The sequence below is a fragment of the Haliotis cracherodii genome, unplaced genomic scaffold, assembly GCF_022045235.1.
Source record: "Haliotis cracherodii isolate W230 unplaced genomic scaffold, xgHalCrac1.p SCAF_4, whole genome shotgun sequence".
Classification (NCBI taxonomy): domain Eukaryota; kingdom Metazoa; phylum Mollusca; class Gastropoda; order Lepetellida; family Haliotidae; genus Haliotis; species Haliotis cracherodii.
The window spans coordinates 188,224-205,999 of record NW_027266297.1 but is presented as its reverse complement, the minus strand read 5'-3'; the positions used below and the strand labels follow the sequence as shown (position 1 = coordinate 205,999).

Genomic DNA, 17,776 nt, shown 5'->3' with positions numbered 1-17,776 from the left:
TGTTATTGGTCACCAGCCGTGTCATGATAGATATATGTTATTGGTCACCATCTGCATCATGATAGATATATGTTATTGGTCACTAGCTGCATCATGATAGATATATGTTATTGGTCACTAGCTGCACCATGATAGAGATATGTTATTGGTCACTAGCTGCATCATGATAGATGTATGTGAGTGGTCACTAGCCGTGTCATGATAGATATATGTTATTGGTCACCATCTGCATCATGATAGATATATGTTATTGGTCACTAGCTGCATCATGATAGATATATGTTATTGGTCACTAGCTGCACCATGATAGAGATATGTTATTGGTCACTAGCCGTGTGATGATAGATATATGTTATTGGTCACCATCTGCATCATGATAGATATATGTTAGTGGTCACTAGCTGCATCATGATAGATATGTGTCATTGGTCACTAGCTGCATCATGATAGATGTATGTGAGTGGTCACTAGCCGTGTCATGATAGATATATGTCATGGATCACCAGCTGCATCATGGTAGATATATGCTAGTGGTCACTAGCTGCATCATGATAGATATATGTTATTGGTCACTGGCTGCATCATGATAGATATATGTTATTGGTCACTAGCTGCATCATGATAGATGTATGTGAGTGGTCACTAGCCGTGTCATGATAGATATGTGTCATTGGTCACCAGCTGCATCATGATAGATATATGCTAGTGGTCACTAGCTGCATCATGATAGATATGTGTCATTGGTCACCAGCCATGTCATGATAGATATGTGTCATTGGTCACCATCTGCATCATGATAGATATATGTTATTGGTCACCAGCTGCATCATGATAGATATATGTTATTGGTCACTAGCTGCATCATGATAGATATATGTTGGTGATCACTAGCTGCATCATGATAGATATATGTTATTGGTCACTAGCTGCATCATGATAGATATATGTTATTGGTCACCAGCTGCATCATGATATATCTATGTTATTGGTCACTAGCCGCGTTATGATAGATATGTGTCATTGGTCACCAGCTGCATCATGCTAGATATATGTTATTGGTCACTAGCTGCATCATGATAAATATATGTTCGTGGTCACTAGCTGCATTATGATAGATCTATGTTATTGGTCACCAGCCATGTCCTGATAGATATGTGTCATTGGTCACCAGCTGCATCATGCTACATATATGTTATTGGTCACTGGCCGCGTCATGATAGATATATGTTAGTGGTCACTGGCCGCGTCATGATAAATATTTGTTATTAGGCACTAGCTGCATCATGCTAGATATATGTTAGTGGTCACTGGCCGCGTCATGATAGATATATGTTATTGGTCACTAGATGCATCATGATAGATATATGTTAGTGGTCACTAGCTGCATCATGATAGATATATGTTATTGGTCACTAGCTGCATCATGCTAGATATATGTCATTGGTCACTAGCTGCTTCATGCTAGATATATGTTATTGGTCACTAGCTGCATGATGATAGATATATGTTATTGGTCACTAGCTGCATCATGATAGATATATGTTATTGGTCACTAGCTGCATCATGATAGATATAAGTTATTGGTCACTGGCCGCGTCATGATAGATATATGTTATTGGTCACTGGACGTGTGATAGATACATGTTAGTGGTCACTAGCTGCATCATGATAGATATATGTTATTGCATACTAGCCGTGTCATGATAGATATATGTTATTGGTCACTAGCCGCTTCATGATAGATATGTGTCATTGATCACTAGCCGCTTTGTGATAGATATATGACGCTAAACTGTTTAGAATTAAAACAAATTGTAAACAAGCTGTAACTTGTGTATTACCTCAACACATTGTTGACAATGTACTGTATTTTACATCTGTCAGTTGACACGTGAATGAATTATAGATCTATCGTGAATATGTCATAAGACAAAAAACCTCGAATTGGATACACATTTCCCATTTGAATATATTCTGGAACTGGTTATGCACGCCGATCTGCTCAGTGCACTCAAATACGCTCAGAACATACCAATGAGCATATCCTGGGGCCACACCATCTTGTCTCGCACAAGAACCTGCCTGTTGCTGCCGTCCATGCCAGAGCGTTCAATCTTGATGCCATCTGTGTCCCAGCCTGTCCAGTACATCCACCTGTAACATTCTTTCATTTAAGTCAATACATCAACCTGTAACATTACATAAAGTAAGTCAATACATCCTCCTATAACATTACATAAAGTAAGTCAATGCATCCAACTGTAACATTACTTAATGTCAGTCAATATATCCACCTGTAACATTAGTTAATGTCAGTCAATACATCCACCTGTAACATTACTTAATGTTAGTCAATACATCCACCTGTAACATTACTTAATGTCAGTGAATACATCCACCTGTAACATTACTTAATGTCAGTGAATACATCATTCTGTAACATTACTTAATGTTAGTCAATACATCCCCCTGTAACATTACTTAATGTTAGTCAATACATCCACATGTAACATTACTTAATGACAGTCAATACATCCCCCTGTGTCATTATGTAAGGACAGTCAATACATCCACCTGTAACATTACTTAATGTCAGTCAATACAGCATCCTGTTACATTACTGAATATAAATCAGTACATCCTCCTTTAACATAACTTAATGTAAGTCAATACATCTAGCTCTAACATTACATAATGTCAGTCCATACATCCTCCTGTAACATTATATAATGTCAGTCGATACATCATCCTGTTACATTACTGAATACATCCTCCTGTAATATTACTTAATGTCAGTCAATACATCCATCTGTAACATTACTTAGTCAATCTGATCTGTGACATTATCTAATTAAATGTAGTCCATCCATCAGACCCTGTGTCTGACCCACATCAAGCAAGTGATTTCTGCATTGACATATCAGTCGTGTCAGCCCCAGCACAACATATATCACCACTCAGATTGCCCAGCCTGACCCTGGGGGCCCCAGCACAACATATATCATCACTCAGGTTGCCCGGCATGACCCTGGGAGCCCCAGCACAACATATATCATCACTCAGGTTGCCCGGCCTGATCCTAGGAGCCCCAGCACAACATATATCATCCCTTAGGTTGCCCGGCCTGATCCTAGGAGCCCCAGCACCACATATATCATCACTCAGGTTGCCCTGCCTGACCCTGGGAGCCCCAGCACAACATATATCATCACTCAGGTTGCCAGGCCTGACCCTGAGAGCCCCAGCACAACATATATCATCACTCAGGTTGCCCGGCATGACCCTGAGAGCCCCAGCACAACATATATCATCACTCAGGTTGCCAGGCCTGACCCTGGGAGCCCCAGCACAACATATATCATCACTCAGGTTGCCAGGCCTGATGCTGAGAGCCCCAGCACAACATATATCATCACTCAGGTTGCCCGGCCTGATCCTGGGAGCCCCAGCATAACATATATCATCACTCAGGTTGCCCGGCCTGACCCTGGGAGCCCCAGCAAAACATATATCATCACTCAGGTTGCCCGGCCTGATCCTGGGAGCCCCAGCAAAACATATATCATCACTCAGGTTGCCCGGCCTGACCCTGGGAGCCCCAGCACAACATATTTCATCACTCAGGTTGCCTGGCCTGACCCTGAGAGCCCCAGCACAACATATATCATCACTCAGGTTGCCCGGCCTGACCCTGAGAGCCCCAACATAACATATATCATCACTCAGGTTGCCCGGCCTGACCCTTGGAGCCCCAGCACAACATATATCATCACTCAGGTTGCCAGGCCTGACCCTTGGAGCCCCAGCATAACATATATCATCACTCAGGTTGCCCGGCTTGACCCTTGGAGCCCCAGCACAACATATATCATCACTCAGGTTGCCCGGCCTGACCCTGAGAGCCCCAGCATAACATATATCATCACTCAGGTTGCCCGGCCTGACCCTTGGAGCCCCAGCACCACATATATCATCACTCAGGTTGCCCGGCCTGACCCTGAGAGCCCCAGCATAACATATATCATCACTCAGGTTGCACGGCCTGACCCTGAGAGCCCCAGCAGTACAGAAATATCCTACCCTTGTCTGGGGTCCACAGCGATGCCTCCGATCTGTGTGTAGCTGATGTTGATCGTTTTTTGTGACATCGTGTCGAGGGATAGAACACGGATTGTACCGTCCTTGTCGTGAGCCCAGAATAGGTTCTGGTGCACCCAGTCCAGTGTGAGGTGAGCAATGTGTAGTTGAGACAAGATCACTCGAGGGTTCTCCACCTCATGGTCTTTGTTGATGTATCCACTGCAATTGAAAGATGTGTTCAGCTTTCACACATTCCACAAATATAATTTGTTGGCAAGGAACATGTTGCTCTTAATCATGACATTTTGGAGAGCAAGGTGTTGATTGTGAATAGTTGAGAGAATGAAGACAGTAGAAGGGAGATATTTTTCTACCCAACATTGAGTTAAAACAATGAATAAAGCAACAACAAAAACACACCAACAAACATTGACAGTGCTCCTCAATCAGTTGAGGTGACTCCTCCAGCTGCCTTTTGTTCATAACAGGCCGACCATGATTAATGGCAGGTCAACAAACACCGTGACTTCATCAAAGTGTTCACGATCCGCAATGTGCTATTGATCCAACATTGTAAACGTGTAAATGTTCCTTCCATGCCAATCACACCAGCACAGGTAACTCACGTGTAAATATTCCTTCCCTGCTCATCACACCAGTACAGCTAACTCACGTGTAAATATTCCTTCACTGCTTATCGCACCAGTACAGCTAACTCACGTGTTAATGTTCCTTCACTGCTTATCGCACCAGTACAGCTAACTCACGTGTAAATGTTCCTTCACTGCTTATCGCACCAGTACAGCTAACTCACGTGTAAATGTTCCTTCACTGCTTATCGCACCAGTACAGCTAACTCACGTGTTAATGTTCCTTCACTGCTTATCGCACCAGTACAGCTAACTCACGTGTAAATATTTCTTCACTGTTCATCACACCAGTACAGGTAACTCACGTGTAAATATTTCTTCACTGCTTATCGCACCTGTACAGCTAACTCACGTGTAAATATTCCTTCACTGCTTATCGCACCAGTACAGCTAACTCACGTGTTAATGTTCCTTTCCTGCTTATCGCACCAGTACAGCTAACTCACGTGTAAATGTTCCTTCCCTGCTCATCACACCAGTACAGCTGTCTGTTGACGACATCCACGTCAATGACACCGAATCCGATGTCTCCAGGTGCGGGGAAAGGTGCGAAGATCGTCTTCACGGAATCACGTGACAGGTCAATCATCCTTAGCTTTTGCTTCCCGGGGACTCCGGCAATCAACATCGGTCGGACTGGACACCCGGTATTGCACATGTTAATCAGGGCAACAGACACATATTTGACAAACAAAAACAATTTTTTCATTTGTTCCACACAATCGACTTATGCTCTGGATACGATCAGAAAAGTCGGAATGAATTCTGTCGTTTATAAGTTGTTTACACAGCAGCAGTACTTTCACTTATGCTGATATTGAAACATTGTTTCAGACGAGGTTTAGTTGACAAATTGATTTTTTAGTTGAATTACGTGGACAGCACAGTTGTAGATTTATTTAACGTGGAGAATGTTCTTTTTTGACACTGACCTTCATGTTGAGGGGATTGCACTGACTCATCACACATGTCTCGGCGTTCGTCACTGCCGTCCTCACAGTCGTAGTGACCGTCACACCTCAACGATGCGGAGTAACACGAGCCATCACTGCACGCGACGTCTCCTGCCTGGCACTGGGGAGGAAGACACGTGGACGGATCCTCGTCACTCCCATCATCACAGGACTTCTGTCCATCACAGACCCTATCACGTGCAATACATTTACTTTCATCGCATTGAAATTCGTCGCCCGTGCAGGTGTTGCGATACCTCAACGCTGATGTTGGGTCTGAAATAAATTTTGTTTAACGTATTCACGTGAAGATAAACTTCACATAAAAAACAGGTAGTGTTTACATTGTATACATTGTCTCAAAGTGAATATCACTTACATCTGACATGATACAAAGCACATGGTAGTGGGAGAGATCACTTGTCAATAGGCAGATTCAATGTAGACCTAACTACTCACAGAACACATCTAAAGAGATCACGTGTTGTAGACCTAACTACTGACCGAACACATCTAAAGAGATCACGTGTTGTAGGCCTAACTACTGACAGAACTCATCTAAAGAGATTACGTGATGTAGACCTAACTACTCACAGAACTCATCTAAAGAGATCACGTGTTGTAGGCCTAACTACTGACAGAACTCATCTAAAGAGATCACGTGTTGTAGACCTAACTACTCACAGAACACATCTAAAGAGATCACGTGTTGTAGACCTAACTACTGACAGAACTCATCTAAAGAGATCACGTGTTGTAGACCTAACTACTAACAGAACACATCTAAAGAGATTACGTGATGTAGACCTAACTACTCACAGAACACATCTAAAGAGATCACGTGTTGTAGACCTAACTACTCACAGAACACATCTAAAAAGATCACGCGTTGCAGACCTAACTACTAACAGAACACATCTAAAGAGATCACGTGTTGTAGACCTAACTACTCACAGAACACACCTAAAGAGGTCACGTGTTGTAGACCTAACTACGCACAGAACACATCTCCAGAGATCAAGTGTTGTGGACATAACTACTGACAGAACACATCTAAAGAGATCACGTGTTGTAGACCTAACTACTGACAGAACACATCTAAAGAGATCACGTGTTGTAGGCCTAACTACTCACAGAACTCATCTAAAGAGATCACGTGTTGTAGACCTAACTACTGACAGAACACATCTAAAGAGATCACGCGTTGTAGACATAACTACTGACAGAACACATCTAAAGAGATTACGTGTTGTAGATCTAACTACGCACAGAACACACCACCAGGGATCACGTCTTGTAGCCCTAACTACTCACAGAACACATCTAAAGAGATCACGTGTTGTAGACCTAACTACTCACAGAACACACCTAAAGAGATCACGTGTTGTAGACCTAACTACTCACAGAACACATCTAAAGAGATCACGTGTTGTAGGCCTAACTACTCACAGAACTCATCTAAAGAGATCACGTGTTGTAGACCTAACTACTGACAGAACACATCTAAAGAGATCACGTGTTGTAGACCTAACTACTGACAGTACACATTGTACTCACGACACAATGCCGGGTGTTCATCACTCTTGTCCACGCAGTCGAACTCTCCATCACATTGCCACTCCTTGTTGTAACATGTGCCATCCGTGCAGGCGACCTCTCCCTGACCGCATGGGGACGCCCCAGAGGGACACGTGTCACGTGACTCATCACTTCCATCCGGGCAGTCCCTCTCGCCATCGCACGTCCATGCCCGGGAGATGCAGATCCCTCTCATGCAGGCAAACTGACCCCCGGGACAGGCATCATGAACAGATGATGTTGTCATCGTGGGAGCTGTTGTTGTCGCTGCAGTAGAAGATGTATTGACTCAATTATCATTTTAAATGGCTTTTCCTCTATCTTTTTCGTCCAACGATAGAAATACTCGTAAACTCAGAATCACTTTCGCATATGACCTTCAAACTGTTTTCAAAGATGAAAATTACCAATGTTTAAACTTGCTCTCGTTAAGCAGCATGACGTGGACCTTCTTTACACCAAAACCTTGTTGTTTCCTACAACTTTCTACATTTAAGTCAACACGTTTACAATGAATATAAAGCGACACAACCCTTTTCAACATCCAATATAAATCTCTTTTATTTCTCGATCTCTCGATTTTACGATTCCGACTTTATCATGAGCATGCGTTTATGAATCACTTTCAAATAGTTATGATGAGCGAAAACGTCAACGTATCCTGGCCAATCGGTACTAGAGGCTCTAATACACCTACCAGTGAAGGGGCTACTGGTGGCTCTCATACACCCGCCAGTCAAGGGGCTACTTGTGGCTCTCATGCACCTATCAGTGAAGGGGCTACTCGTGGCTCCCATACATCTACCAGTCAAGGGGTCACTCGTAGCTGTTATACACCTACCAGTCAAGTAGCTACTCGTCGCTCTCATACACCAACCAGTGAAGGGGCTACTCGTGGCTCTCATATACCCACCAGACAATGGTCTACTCGTGGTTCATACACCAACCAGTGAGGGGGCTACTCGTGGCTCTCATACACCTGCCAGCCAAGGGGTCACTCGTAGCTGTTATACACCCACCAGTCAAGAAGCTACTCGTCGCTCTCATACACCAACCAGTGAAGGGGCTGCTCGTGGCTCTTATACACCCACCAGTCAAATGATCTACTCGTGGCTCTCATACACCCACCAGACAATGGTTTACTCGTGGCTCTCATACACCCACCAGGCAATGGTTTACTCGTGGCTCTCATACACCTACCAGACAATGGTTTACTCGTGGCTCTCATACACCTACCAGACAATGGTTTACTCGTGGCTCTCATACACCTACCAGTCAAATTGTCTACTCGTGGCTCTCATACACCCACCAGACAATGGTTTACTCGTGGCTCTCATACACCCACCAGACAATGGTTTACTCGTGGCTCTCATACACCTACCAGACAATGGTTTACTCGTGGCTCTCATACACCTACCAGACAATGGTTTACTCGTGGCTCTCATACACCTACCAGTCAAATTGTCTACTCGTGGCTCTCATACACCCACCAGACAATGGTTTACTCGTGGCTCTCATACACCTACCAGTCAAATTGTCTACTCGTGGCTCTCATACACCCACCAGACAATGGTTTACTCGTGGATCTCATACACCCACCAGACAATGGTTTACTCGTGGCTCTCATACACCTACCAGACAATGGTTTACTCGTGGCTCTCATACACCTACCAGTCAAATTGTCTACTCGTGGCTCTCATACACCCACCAGACAATGGTTTACTCGTGGCTCTCATACACCTACCAGACAATGGTTTACTCGTGGCTCTCATACACCTACCAGTCAAATTGTCTACTCGTGGCTCTCATACACCTACCAGACAATGGTTTACTCGTGGCTCTCATACACCTACCAGACAATGGTTTACTCGTGGCTCTCATACACCTACCAGACAATGGTTTACTCGTGGCTCTCATACTCCTACCAGACAATTTACTCGTGGCTCTCATACACCAACCAGTCAGTCAATGGTCTACTCGTCGCTCTCATACACCCACCAGTCAATGGTCTACTCGTCACTCTAATACACCAACCAGTGAAGGGGCTACTAGTGGCTCTCATACACCCACCAGACAATGGTCTACTCGTGGCTCTCATACACCCACCAGTCTATGGTCTACTCGTCACTCTAATACACCAACCAGTGAAGGGGCTACTAGTGGCTCTCATACACCTACCAGTCAAATTGTCTACTCGTGGCTCTCATACACCTACCAGACAATGGTTTACTCGTGGCTCTCATACACCTACCAGACAATGGTTTACTCGTGGCTCTCATACACCTACCAGACAATGGTTTACTCGTGGCTCTCATACTCCTACCAGACAATTTACTCGTGGCTCTCATACACCAACCAGTCAGTCAATGGTCTACTCGTCGCTCTCATACACCCACCAGTCAATGGTCTACTCGTCACTCTAATACACCAACCAGTGAAGGGGCTACTGGTGGCTCTCATACACCCACCAGACAATGGTCTACTCGTGGCCCTCATACACCAACCAGTGTAGGGGCTACTCGTGGTTCTGATACACCTACCACTGAAGGGGTTACTCGTGGTTCTGATACAACAACCAGTCAAGGGGCTACTCGTGGTTCTGATACAACAACCAGTCAAGGGGCTACTCGTGGCTCTCATACACCTACCACTGAAGGGGTTACTCGTGGTTCTGATACAACAACCAGTCAAGGGGCTACTCGTGGTTCTGATACAACAACCAGTCAAGGGGCTACTCCTTGCTCTCATACACCTACCAGTCAATGGTCTACTCGTCGCTCAAATACACCAACCAGTGAAGGGGCTACTCCTTGCTCTCATACACCCACCAGTCAAATGGTCTACTCGTGGCCCTCATACACCAACCAGACAAAGGTCTACTCGTGGTTCATACACCAACCAGTGAAGGGGCTACTAGTGGCTCTCATACACCCACCAGTCAAATGATCTACTCGTGGCTCTCATACACCTACCAGTCAAATTGTCTACTCGTGGTTTTCATACACCCACCAGCCAGTCAATGGTCTACTCGTGGCTCTCATACACCCACCAGTCTATGGCCTACTCGTCGCCCTCATACACCAACCAGTGTAGGGGCTACTCGTGGTTCTGATACACCCACCAGTCAAGGGGCTACTCGTGGTTCTGATACACCCACCAGTCAAGGGGCTACTCGTGGTTCTGATACAACAACCAGTCAAGGGGCTACTCGTGGTTCTGATACAACAACCAGTCAAGGGGCTACTCGCGGTTCTGATACAACAACCAGTCAAGGGGCTACTCGTGGTTCTGATACAACAACCAGTGAAGAGGCTACTCCTTGCTGTCATACACCCACCAGTCAAGGGGCTACTCCTTGCTCTCATACACCCACCAGTCAAGGGGCTACTCCTTGCTGTCATACACGCACCAGTCAAGGGGCTACTCCTTGCTGTCATACATCCACCAGTCAAGGGGCTACTCCTTGCTGTCATACACGCACCAGTCAAGGGGCTACTCCTTGCTCTCATACACCCACCAATCAAGGGGCTACTCGTGATTCTGATAAACCAACCAGTCAAGGGGCTACTCGTGGCTCTCATACATCCACCAGTCAAGGGGCTACTCCTTGCTCTCATACATCCACCAGTCAAGGGGCTACTCCTTGCTGTCATACATCCACCAGTCAAGAGGCTACTCCTTGCTCTCATACATCCACCATTCAAGGGGCTACTCCTTGCTCTCATACATCCACCATTCAAGGGGCTACTCCTTGCTCTCATACATCCACCATTCAAGGGGCTACTCCTTGCTGTCATACATCCGACATTCAAGGGGCTACTCCTTGCTCTCATACATCCGACATTCAAGGGGCTACTTCTTGCTCTCATACATCCACCAGTCAAGGGGCTACTCCTTGCATTCATACATCCACCAGTCAAGGGGCTACTCCTTGCTGTCATACACCCACCAGTCAAGGGGCTACTCCTTGCTGTCATACACCCACCAGTCAAGGGGCTACTCCTTGCTGTCATACACGCACCAGTCAAGGGGCTACTCCTTGCTCTCATACACCCACCAGTCAAGGGGCTACTCCTTGCTGTCATACACGCACCAGTCAAGGGGCTACTCCTTGCTCTCATACACCCACCAATCAAGGGGCTACTCGTGATTCTGATAAACCAACCAGTCAAGGGGCTACTCGTGGCTCTCATACATCCACCAGTCAAGGGGCTACTCCTTGCTCTCATACATCCACCAGTCAAGGGGCTACTACTTGCTCTCATACATCCACCAGTCAAGAGGCTACTCCTTGCTCTCATACATCCACCATTCAAGGGTCTACTCCTTGCTCTCATACATCCACCATTCAAGGGGCTACTCTTTGCTCTCATACATCCACCAGTCAAGGGGCTACTCCTTGCTGTCATACACGCACCAGTCAAGGGGCTACTCCTTGCTGTCATACACCCACCAGTCAAGGGGCTACTCCTTGCTGTCATACACGCACCAGTCAAGGGGCTACTCCTTGCTCTCATACATCCACCATTCAAGGGGCTACTCCTTGCTCTCGTACATCCGACATTCAAGGGGCTACTCCTTGCTCTCATACATCCACCAGTCAAGGGGCTACTACTTGCTCTCATACATCCACCAGTCAAGAGGCTACTCCTTGCTCTCATACATCCACCATTCAATGGTCTACTCCTTGCTCTCATACATCCACCATTCAAGGGGCTACTCTTTGCTCTCATACATCCACCATTCAAGGGGCTACTCCTTGCTGTCATACACGCACCAGTCAAGGGGCTACTCCTTGCTGTCATACACGCACCATTCAAGGGGCTACTCCTTGCTCTCATACATCCACCATTCAAGGGGCTACTCCTTGCTCTCGTACATCCGACATTCAAGGGGCTACTCCTTGCTCTCATACATCCACCAGTCAAGGGGCTACTCCTTGCATTCATACATCCACCAGTCAAGGGGCTACTCCTTGCTCTCATACATCCGTCATTCAAGGGGCTACTCCTTGCTCTCATACACCCACCAGTCAAGGGGCTACTCCTTGCTCGCATACATCCACCAGTCAAGGGGCTACTCCTTGCTCTCATACACGCACCAGTCAAGGGGCTACTACTTGCTCTCATACATCCACCAGTCAAGAGGCTACTCCTTACTCTCATACATCCACCAGTCAAGGGGCTACTCGTTGCTCTCATACATGCACCAGTTAAGTGGCCACTCCTTGCTCTCATACACCCACCAGTGAATGGACTACTCCCATCTTCCTGAGGCAAGATGACTTTAAAAGTCCAGTTTCCACCTTTGCAGAACTAGGCTGGAGTTCCTGAGCTCGATCGTAGCGCCACCAGTTGCTATTACGAGTTATGTCCTTTCTATGCCTTTCCTATTGACCAATCAGATTCTAACTCTCGTACCACTTGCATTTGCTTCAAACAAAACGGTGGCGCTCAGTCAAGACAATCTGATTGATAATCAAGATCTATATTGTGATAAAACGAGCCTTACATCGCAAAGTGCATCAAATCACGTGAGCACCTTGATTAAAAACATGAAAAGATTTAGAAAATATCTGTTGACAACGAGTTAGCGGTGTACATGCTTTGCAAATCCTGCAGTCGACCAAAATCTGCATGACATTTTACCAACCGGATTTCGATTTCGGTGGGCGATTTTGATTGGACTATGCATAGACTCGTCCAGCCAAAATGTAACTCCATAATCCCAACCTAGTTCGGCAAGCGTGGAAACTGTACTTTTATAGTCAGTTAACTCACTTGCCTCGGGAAGATGGGCTACTCCTTGCTCGCATACTCCTTTCAGTCAAATTGTTTTATTCATTGCAAACTGAAAGGCCACAGGCCCTTAGTAAGGATAGGAATTTATGGATGAACAACTTCTTTATTACAATTAAGAGCGACGTTTCGGTGTAGGTTCTAACACCGTTATCAAGCAAGTATCCTAGGCCTAAACTGAAAAGGGTTCACTCTTAGTCTGCCTACATCTCAGTATGCCGACACTGTAAATCAAAGTGTAGACACAATGAGAACACCCCTATTTCAATAATAACAGTGTCCAGACTGTTAGACAAACAAAAAAGAATGTTTGATATTTGATGTTATTTAATAGCAAAATCTTTGTTTTGAGAAAATGGGCCGAGATCTATCAATAGTTCACATCGTCCTCTTAGTTCACAGTTCACATCTCCAGTTTCAACAGGTGGCTGGCAGCATCTAAGAAGTTTATTGAGGTCATCAGTCCTTGCACAAGCTTCACTTTTAGTGTCTGAAGACGCGAGTCTAAGTCTCTGTAAACTGTCCTTCGGGGATCTTGCTGGCCACTGTGTTGAAGTTGAGCTCTTCGAATATTGTCAATCTTCTCAAATTCCTTCAATTCTGAAACAAATTCATATAAATTTGGATGGGCCTTTCCTAAGCTTCTATTCAGGCGTGAATGACATCCTTCGAGGAGAATGTTTGTTCTTAATTTTTGCTGTAATGGAACAAACACCCTACGAAGATCAGAGTTAGGAAATGTCTCTTCCAAGGCCTGAATAGCTCGCAGCTCAGTTTGGATGGTGATAGGGAGAAGTTCTGCACCAGTAACAGTCTCAACAGAACCCTAGTTGGTTGAACAATCTTATGTACGTCTGTCGCTGTCATGTCATGTGGTTTCCTTGCAGGCAGTGAATGCCGTACAGCTGGCTCCATAACGAAGGACACGAGCAGAAGGGACCATCCATAAACAACGTATCTGCAGCTTGCATTGCCTCTAGCATGTGAGGTGTTGCAAAGACAAGGATCTTGTCGTTGGTGCCATCATCAATGGCGAGGAACTGTCGACCATCATATGTCATAGTCCAGGGCTCATTCAGCTCAACATTGGCCAGGGTCTTGGAGAGGAGGAAGATTCTTTCGTCTTGTCTGTAGAGACCTGCATCAAGAAGTACTTAATTACATGTTTGAAATGTAAATAATAAGTAATAAGTTGCACCGTAGTATTAAACTCAATGAAGTAATTTCATTTAAATATATATTTCAAATATATTTCAAACTAATAACCTGTGTCAATACTGGCAAAGGTTGGTGTTGTGGCAGCTTCTTCAACACTAAGAGGACTCATGACTTCATTGTAAATCTGCTGTATGGGCTTGATGTCTTCTTTGACTCGGCAACGTAAATTACACATGAGGCGTAAAGTTGTGTCGTCTTCAAAAACTTCGTGGTTGTGAGGGGGTGAATTTCGAACAAATTCACCAACTGTACTAATTTTGCCATGACAGTTAGCCAAGACACACTTCCAGTGAGTTGCAGTCTGTCGGCGGTTGTTCAGGCGATACCTGAAGCCTCCAAACAAGACTTGCTGACCTCCAGCCTGAGAAGTGATGAACTCAACTTTCTGTAACGCAGCCATCATAACACTGTCACCAAATGTTGTTGTTGCATTAAGTGTTTAAGAGGTCGCCTTCTGCCTAAGCAATTTCAGCTGATCTGTCCCTCTTTGGGACTCCTGTGTGTGAGTAGGGTACACATAACTATTGTGAGTTTGGTGTTCACATAATTTCTGTTATTGTATTGATATGATTTCTATTTTCTTATATTGATATGATTTCATTTTTATCCTTGGCTGCTCTGTTTATATACGTTCGAGTAGCTGTCCATCTCTCAGCAATAGAGTTAGGACTTATTTTCGATCAACACCTCACCTGGGAGGCTCACGTCTAAAACCTAACAACTAGATGCAGCAAAGGCCTTAACACACTAAGATGTTTCACCGGCTCTAACTGGGGAGCCTCCAAAGATACCCTCCTCTCACTCTACACAGCACTAATTAGATCAAAACTACGCTGCGCCATATACAATACCCTAAACAACTCTCTATCTAAAAAAACTTGACTCAATACAATACCAAGCCCTTAAACTAATCACATGAACCCAACATGGCACCTCCTACACCTCACTTCAGGCCCTTACAGGGGACATGCCACTAAATCTACGCAGGGAACATCTAAGCCTTAATTTCTGGGCCGCGTCCCAATCAAACCCTTTCATTCAAAACTGAATTAACCAAAACATTAGCCCAAGAAACCAAGCTCTAGCTCGCAAACACACTTTACTCAACCCAATATCCCAAAGAATAACTAACTACCTCAATGAGCACCAAATTCTAAATCTTAAACAAAACTGCAAAAAATCAAATATCTTCACCCTTAAACTCAAAATACCCAATATAGACACAACGCTAGCTAACCAAATAAATAAACAAACCGACCCAAACATAGCTAAAACCACCACACTAGCATACATACACGAAAATTGGCCGAATTGGTGTCACATATACACGGACGGATCTTCAGACCCGATCTCCAACCACACAGGCTTCTGAGTCCATACCACACAACCAGTTAAAACCACACAATCTTACCGACTCCCAAACAACCAATCTATATTCACGGCCGAACTTATGGGCATGGACTTCAGCCCTGCATAACCAAAAATCTAAATACAACAATAAAATCCTAATTCTCACTGACTCCCTTAGTGGACTACAAGCCCTCCAAAACAAGAATACCCAAAACCGACCTAAATTAATAAACCAAAAACTTAAAAGCTCCAACGACCTAACAAAAGCAGGCAAACAAATAATCTTCTTGTGGATCCCCGCCACGTAGAAATTTATGGCAATGAAAGCGCCGACAAAGCAGCTAAATTATCTCTCAAAATACCAGAAATAAGCCTAAACCTACCCATCTCAAAATCAGAAATTAAAAGTGTAAACAAACCAAAAAATACCAAAAAATGGCATAATCAATATCAAAACTCAAATAGCCAAATAAAAAAAGTACTCAGGAAACCACTAGCCAAACCTAAAATCCTACACCCCTCTAAAAAAATTGACAGATTAATTACAAAACCCCAAAAAGGACACACAAACCTAAATAACCACCTAAAAAAACTTAAAAGACACACCACAGGCAACTGCCCCCACTGCAAACAACCCGAAACCACAGAACACGCACTCATCCACTGCACCCACTACCAAACACACAGAACCACATGACAAACCATCCTCAATCTAAATAAGGTTCCTACTCTAGATGAAATACTAAACCCTCAAAATAAACTAGAAAACTTCAAGGCCCTAGGCGTATTCCTAATCAAAACAGATCTACTTAACCGCATCTAAAAACTCATTAATCTACCAATCCAAAATCCAATATACATACAAACACCCACCTCACCGGGCTCCTTAGTTCCCTCCTCCACCCACCTCGACATCTATTCCAAATTAAAAATTCCAAAAATTCAATATAAGCAACCCCTATAAGCTCCCTTTTGGGTTGCACTCACCACCTTCACCCTTTTCGGAATACACTAAATGGCCCCGCCAGGCCCGTGTGCGAAATACGCTACAGTCGGAAAGCGCAGGTTAAATCTCCTATATCAGTCAGTAAGTCTTTGGTGACTCCACAGTTGTGTCACAGGTCCCGCACTGTACACAACCCTCCGTGCCTACCAAGCTCGGTTCGCTCACCAGCTTAAATTGCACAGTTGTCAATCACCCAGAGTTCGCCCAACTCTCAAGAGAACCAGCCCGGTTCTCGAAAGGGTGAGCCAAACCCAAATGAAGGGAATCCCTTCACTCTGGTCACCAGAAAAACTTCCAAAACAACAGCCAGCTTGACTTATTGTCAAGCCGCGCTAAATGTCCCTGACCGTTTTCAGGACAGATTCACATTCTCAGGAACTAAAAACAAAGAAAATATCGATTATAGTGCCCTATGGGCTCAAGGCATGCTTAAACGCAAACTGCCTCAATCTAGCCCACCTATTTCTAAAATAGTACAGAAAAGACAAAGAAGGGTCTCATCAGAATCAAAGACACAACAAAATAGAAGACCACAAACCAAATGGGAAAAAGTAGTCTTAAGCGCAGACTTCTCCCAAGATCTTAATAAGATCCTAACAGCTCAAGATATTGCCAAAGAGCTAAAGCACAAAAATATTATTCGAATAAATAAGTGTGGAAGAGGGTATGTTGTTGTCGGGCACAACCTCACAGAGTCAATTGACATGCCCAAAAGCATAAACGGGATCAAACTAAAATGGGATACGCCGAAGTGGCTTAGCAATGTCAGATGCACGGTACATCTAGACAAAAAAATGAATGAGGACGAGCTTTATCAAATTGTCTGTCTAGCCCAAAAGAAAGTCACTCAACCTACAATCCTGTCGGCATTCAGGATCAAATCAATGGGCACAAACAACACACGAGTAGCGATACTCACATTACTTGGCCAGTCAGTCCCCAACCACCTTAATCTAGGTGGTAAGGACATAGAAACTATGCCATACAGGAAAAGGCCAACCCAATGCACAAACTGTATGCTCTTTGGACATACAAAAGCAACATGTAACCAGCCACCCATGTGCAAAAACTGCTCCCGGGTTTCTTGCAAAGAAAACTGCAACACATGGTGTACAAACTGCAGGAAAGAGGGTCATTCATCCT

At 44.6% G+C, this 17,776-nt stretch overlaps 1 protein-coding gene across 2 annotated transcripts in view; it reads right to left on the bottom strand.

Annotated features, from left to right (window-relative positions):
- LOC139479822 (low-density lipoprotein receptor-like) overlaps positions 1–17,776 on the bottom strand; it is a 97,418-nt gene that overhangs the window by 43,523 nt on the left and 36,119 nt on the right. For both annotated transcript variants that reach the window (XM_071262710.1, XM_071262711.1), the window contains exons 9-13: positions 7,241–7,528; positions 5,663–5,959; positions 5,177–5,366; positions 4,081–4,299; positions 2,033–2,154 (exon numbers count right to left, since the gene is read on the bottom strand). In XM_071262710.1, coding sequence (XP_071118811.1) covers positions 2,033–2,154; positions 4,081–4,299; positions 5,177–5,366; positions 5,663–5,959; positions 7,241–7,528 — 1,116 coding nt within the window. The remainder of the gene's footprint in view (positions 1–2,032; positions 2,155–4,080; positions 4,300–5,176; positions 5,367–5,662; positions 5,960–7,240; positions 7,529–17,776) is intronic.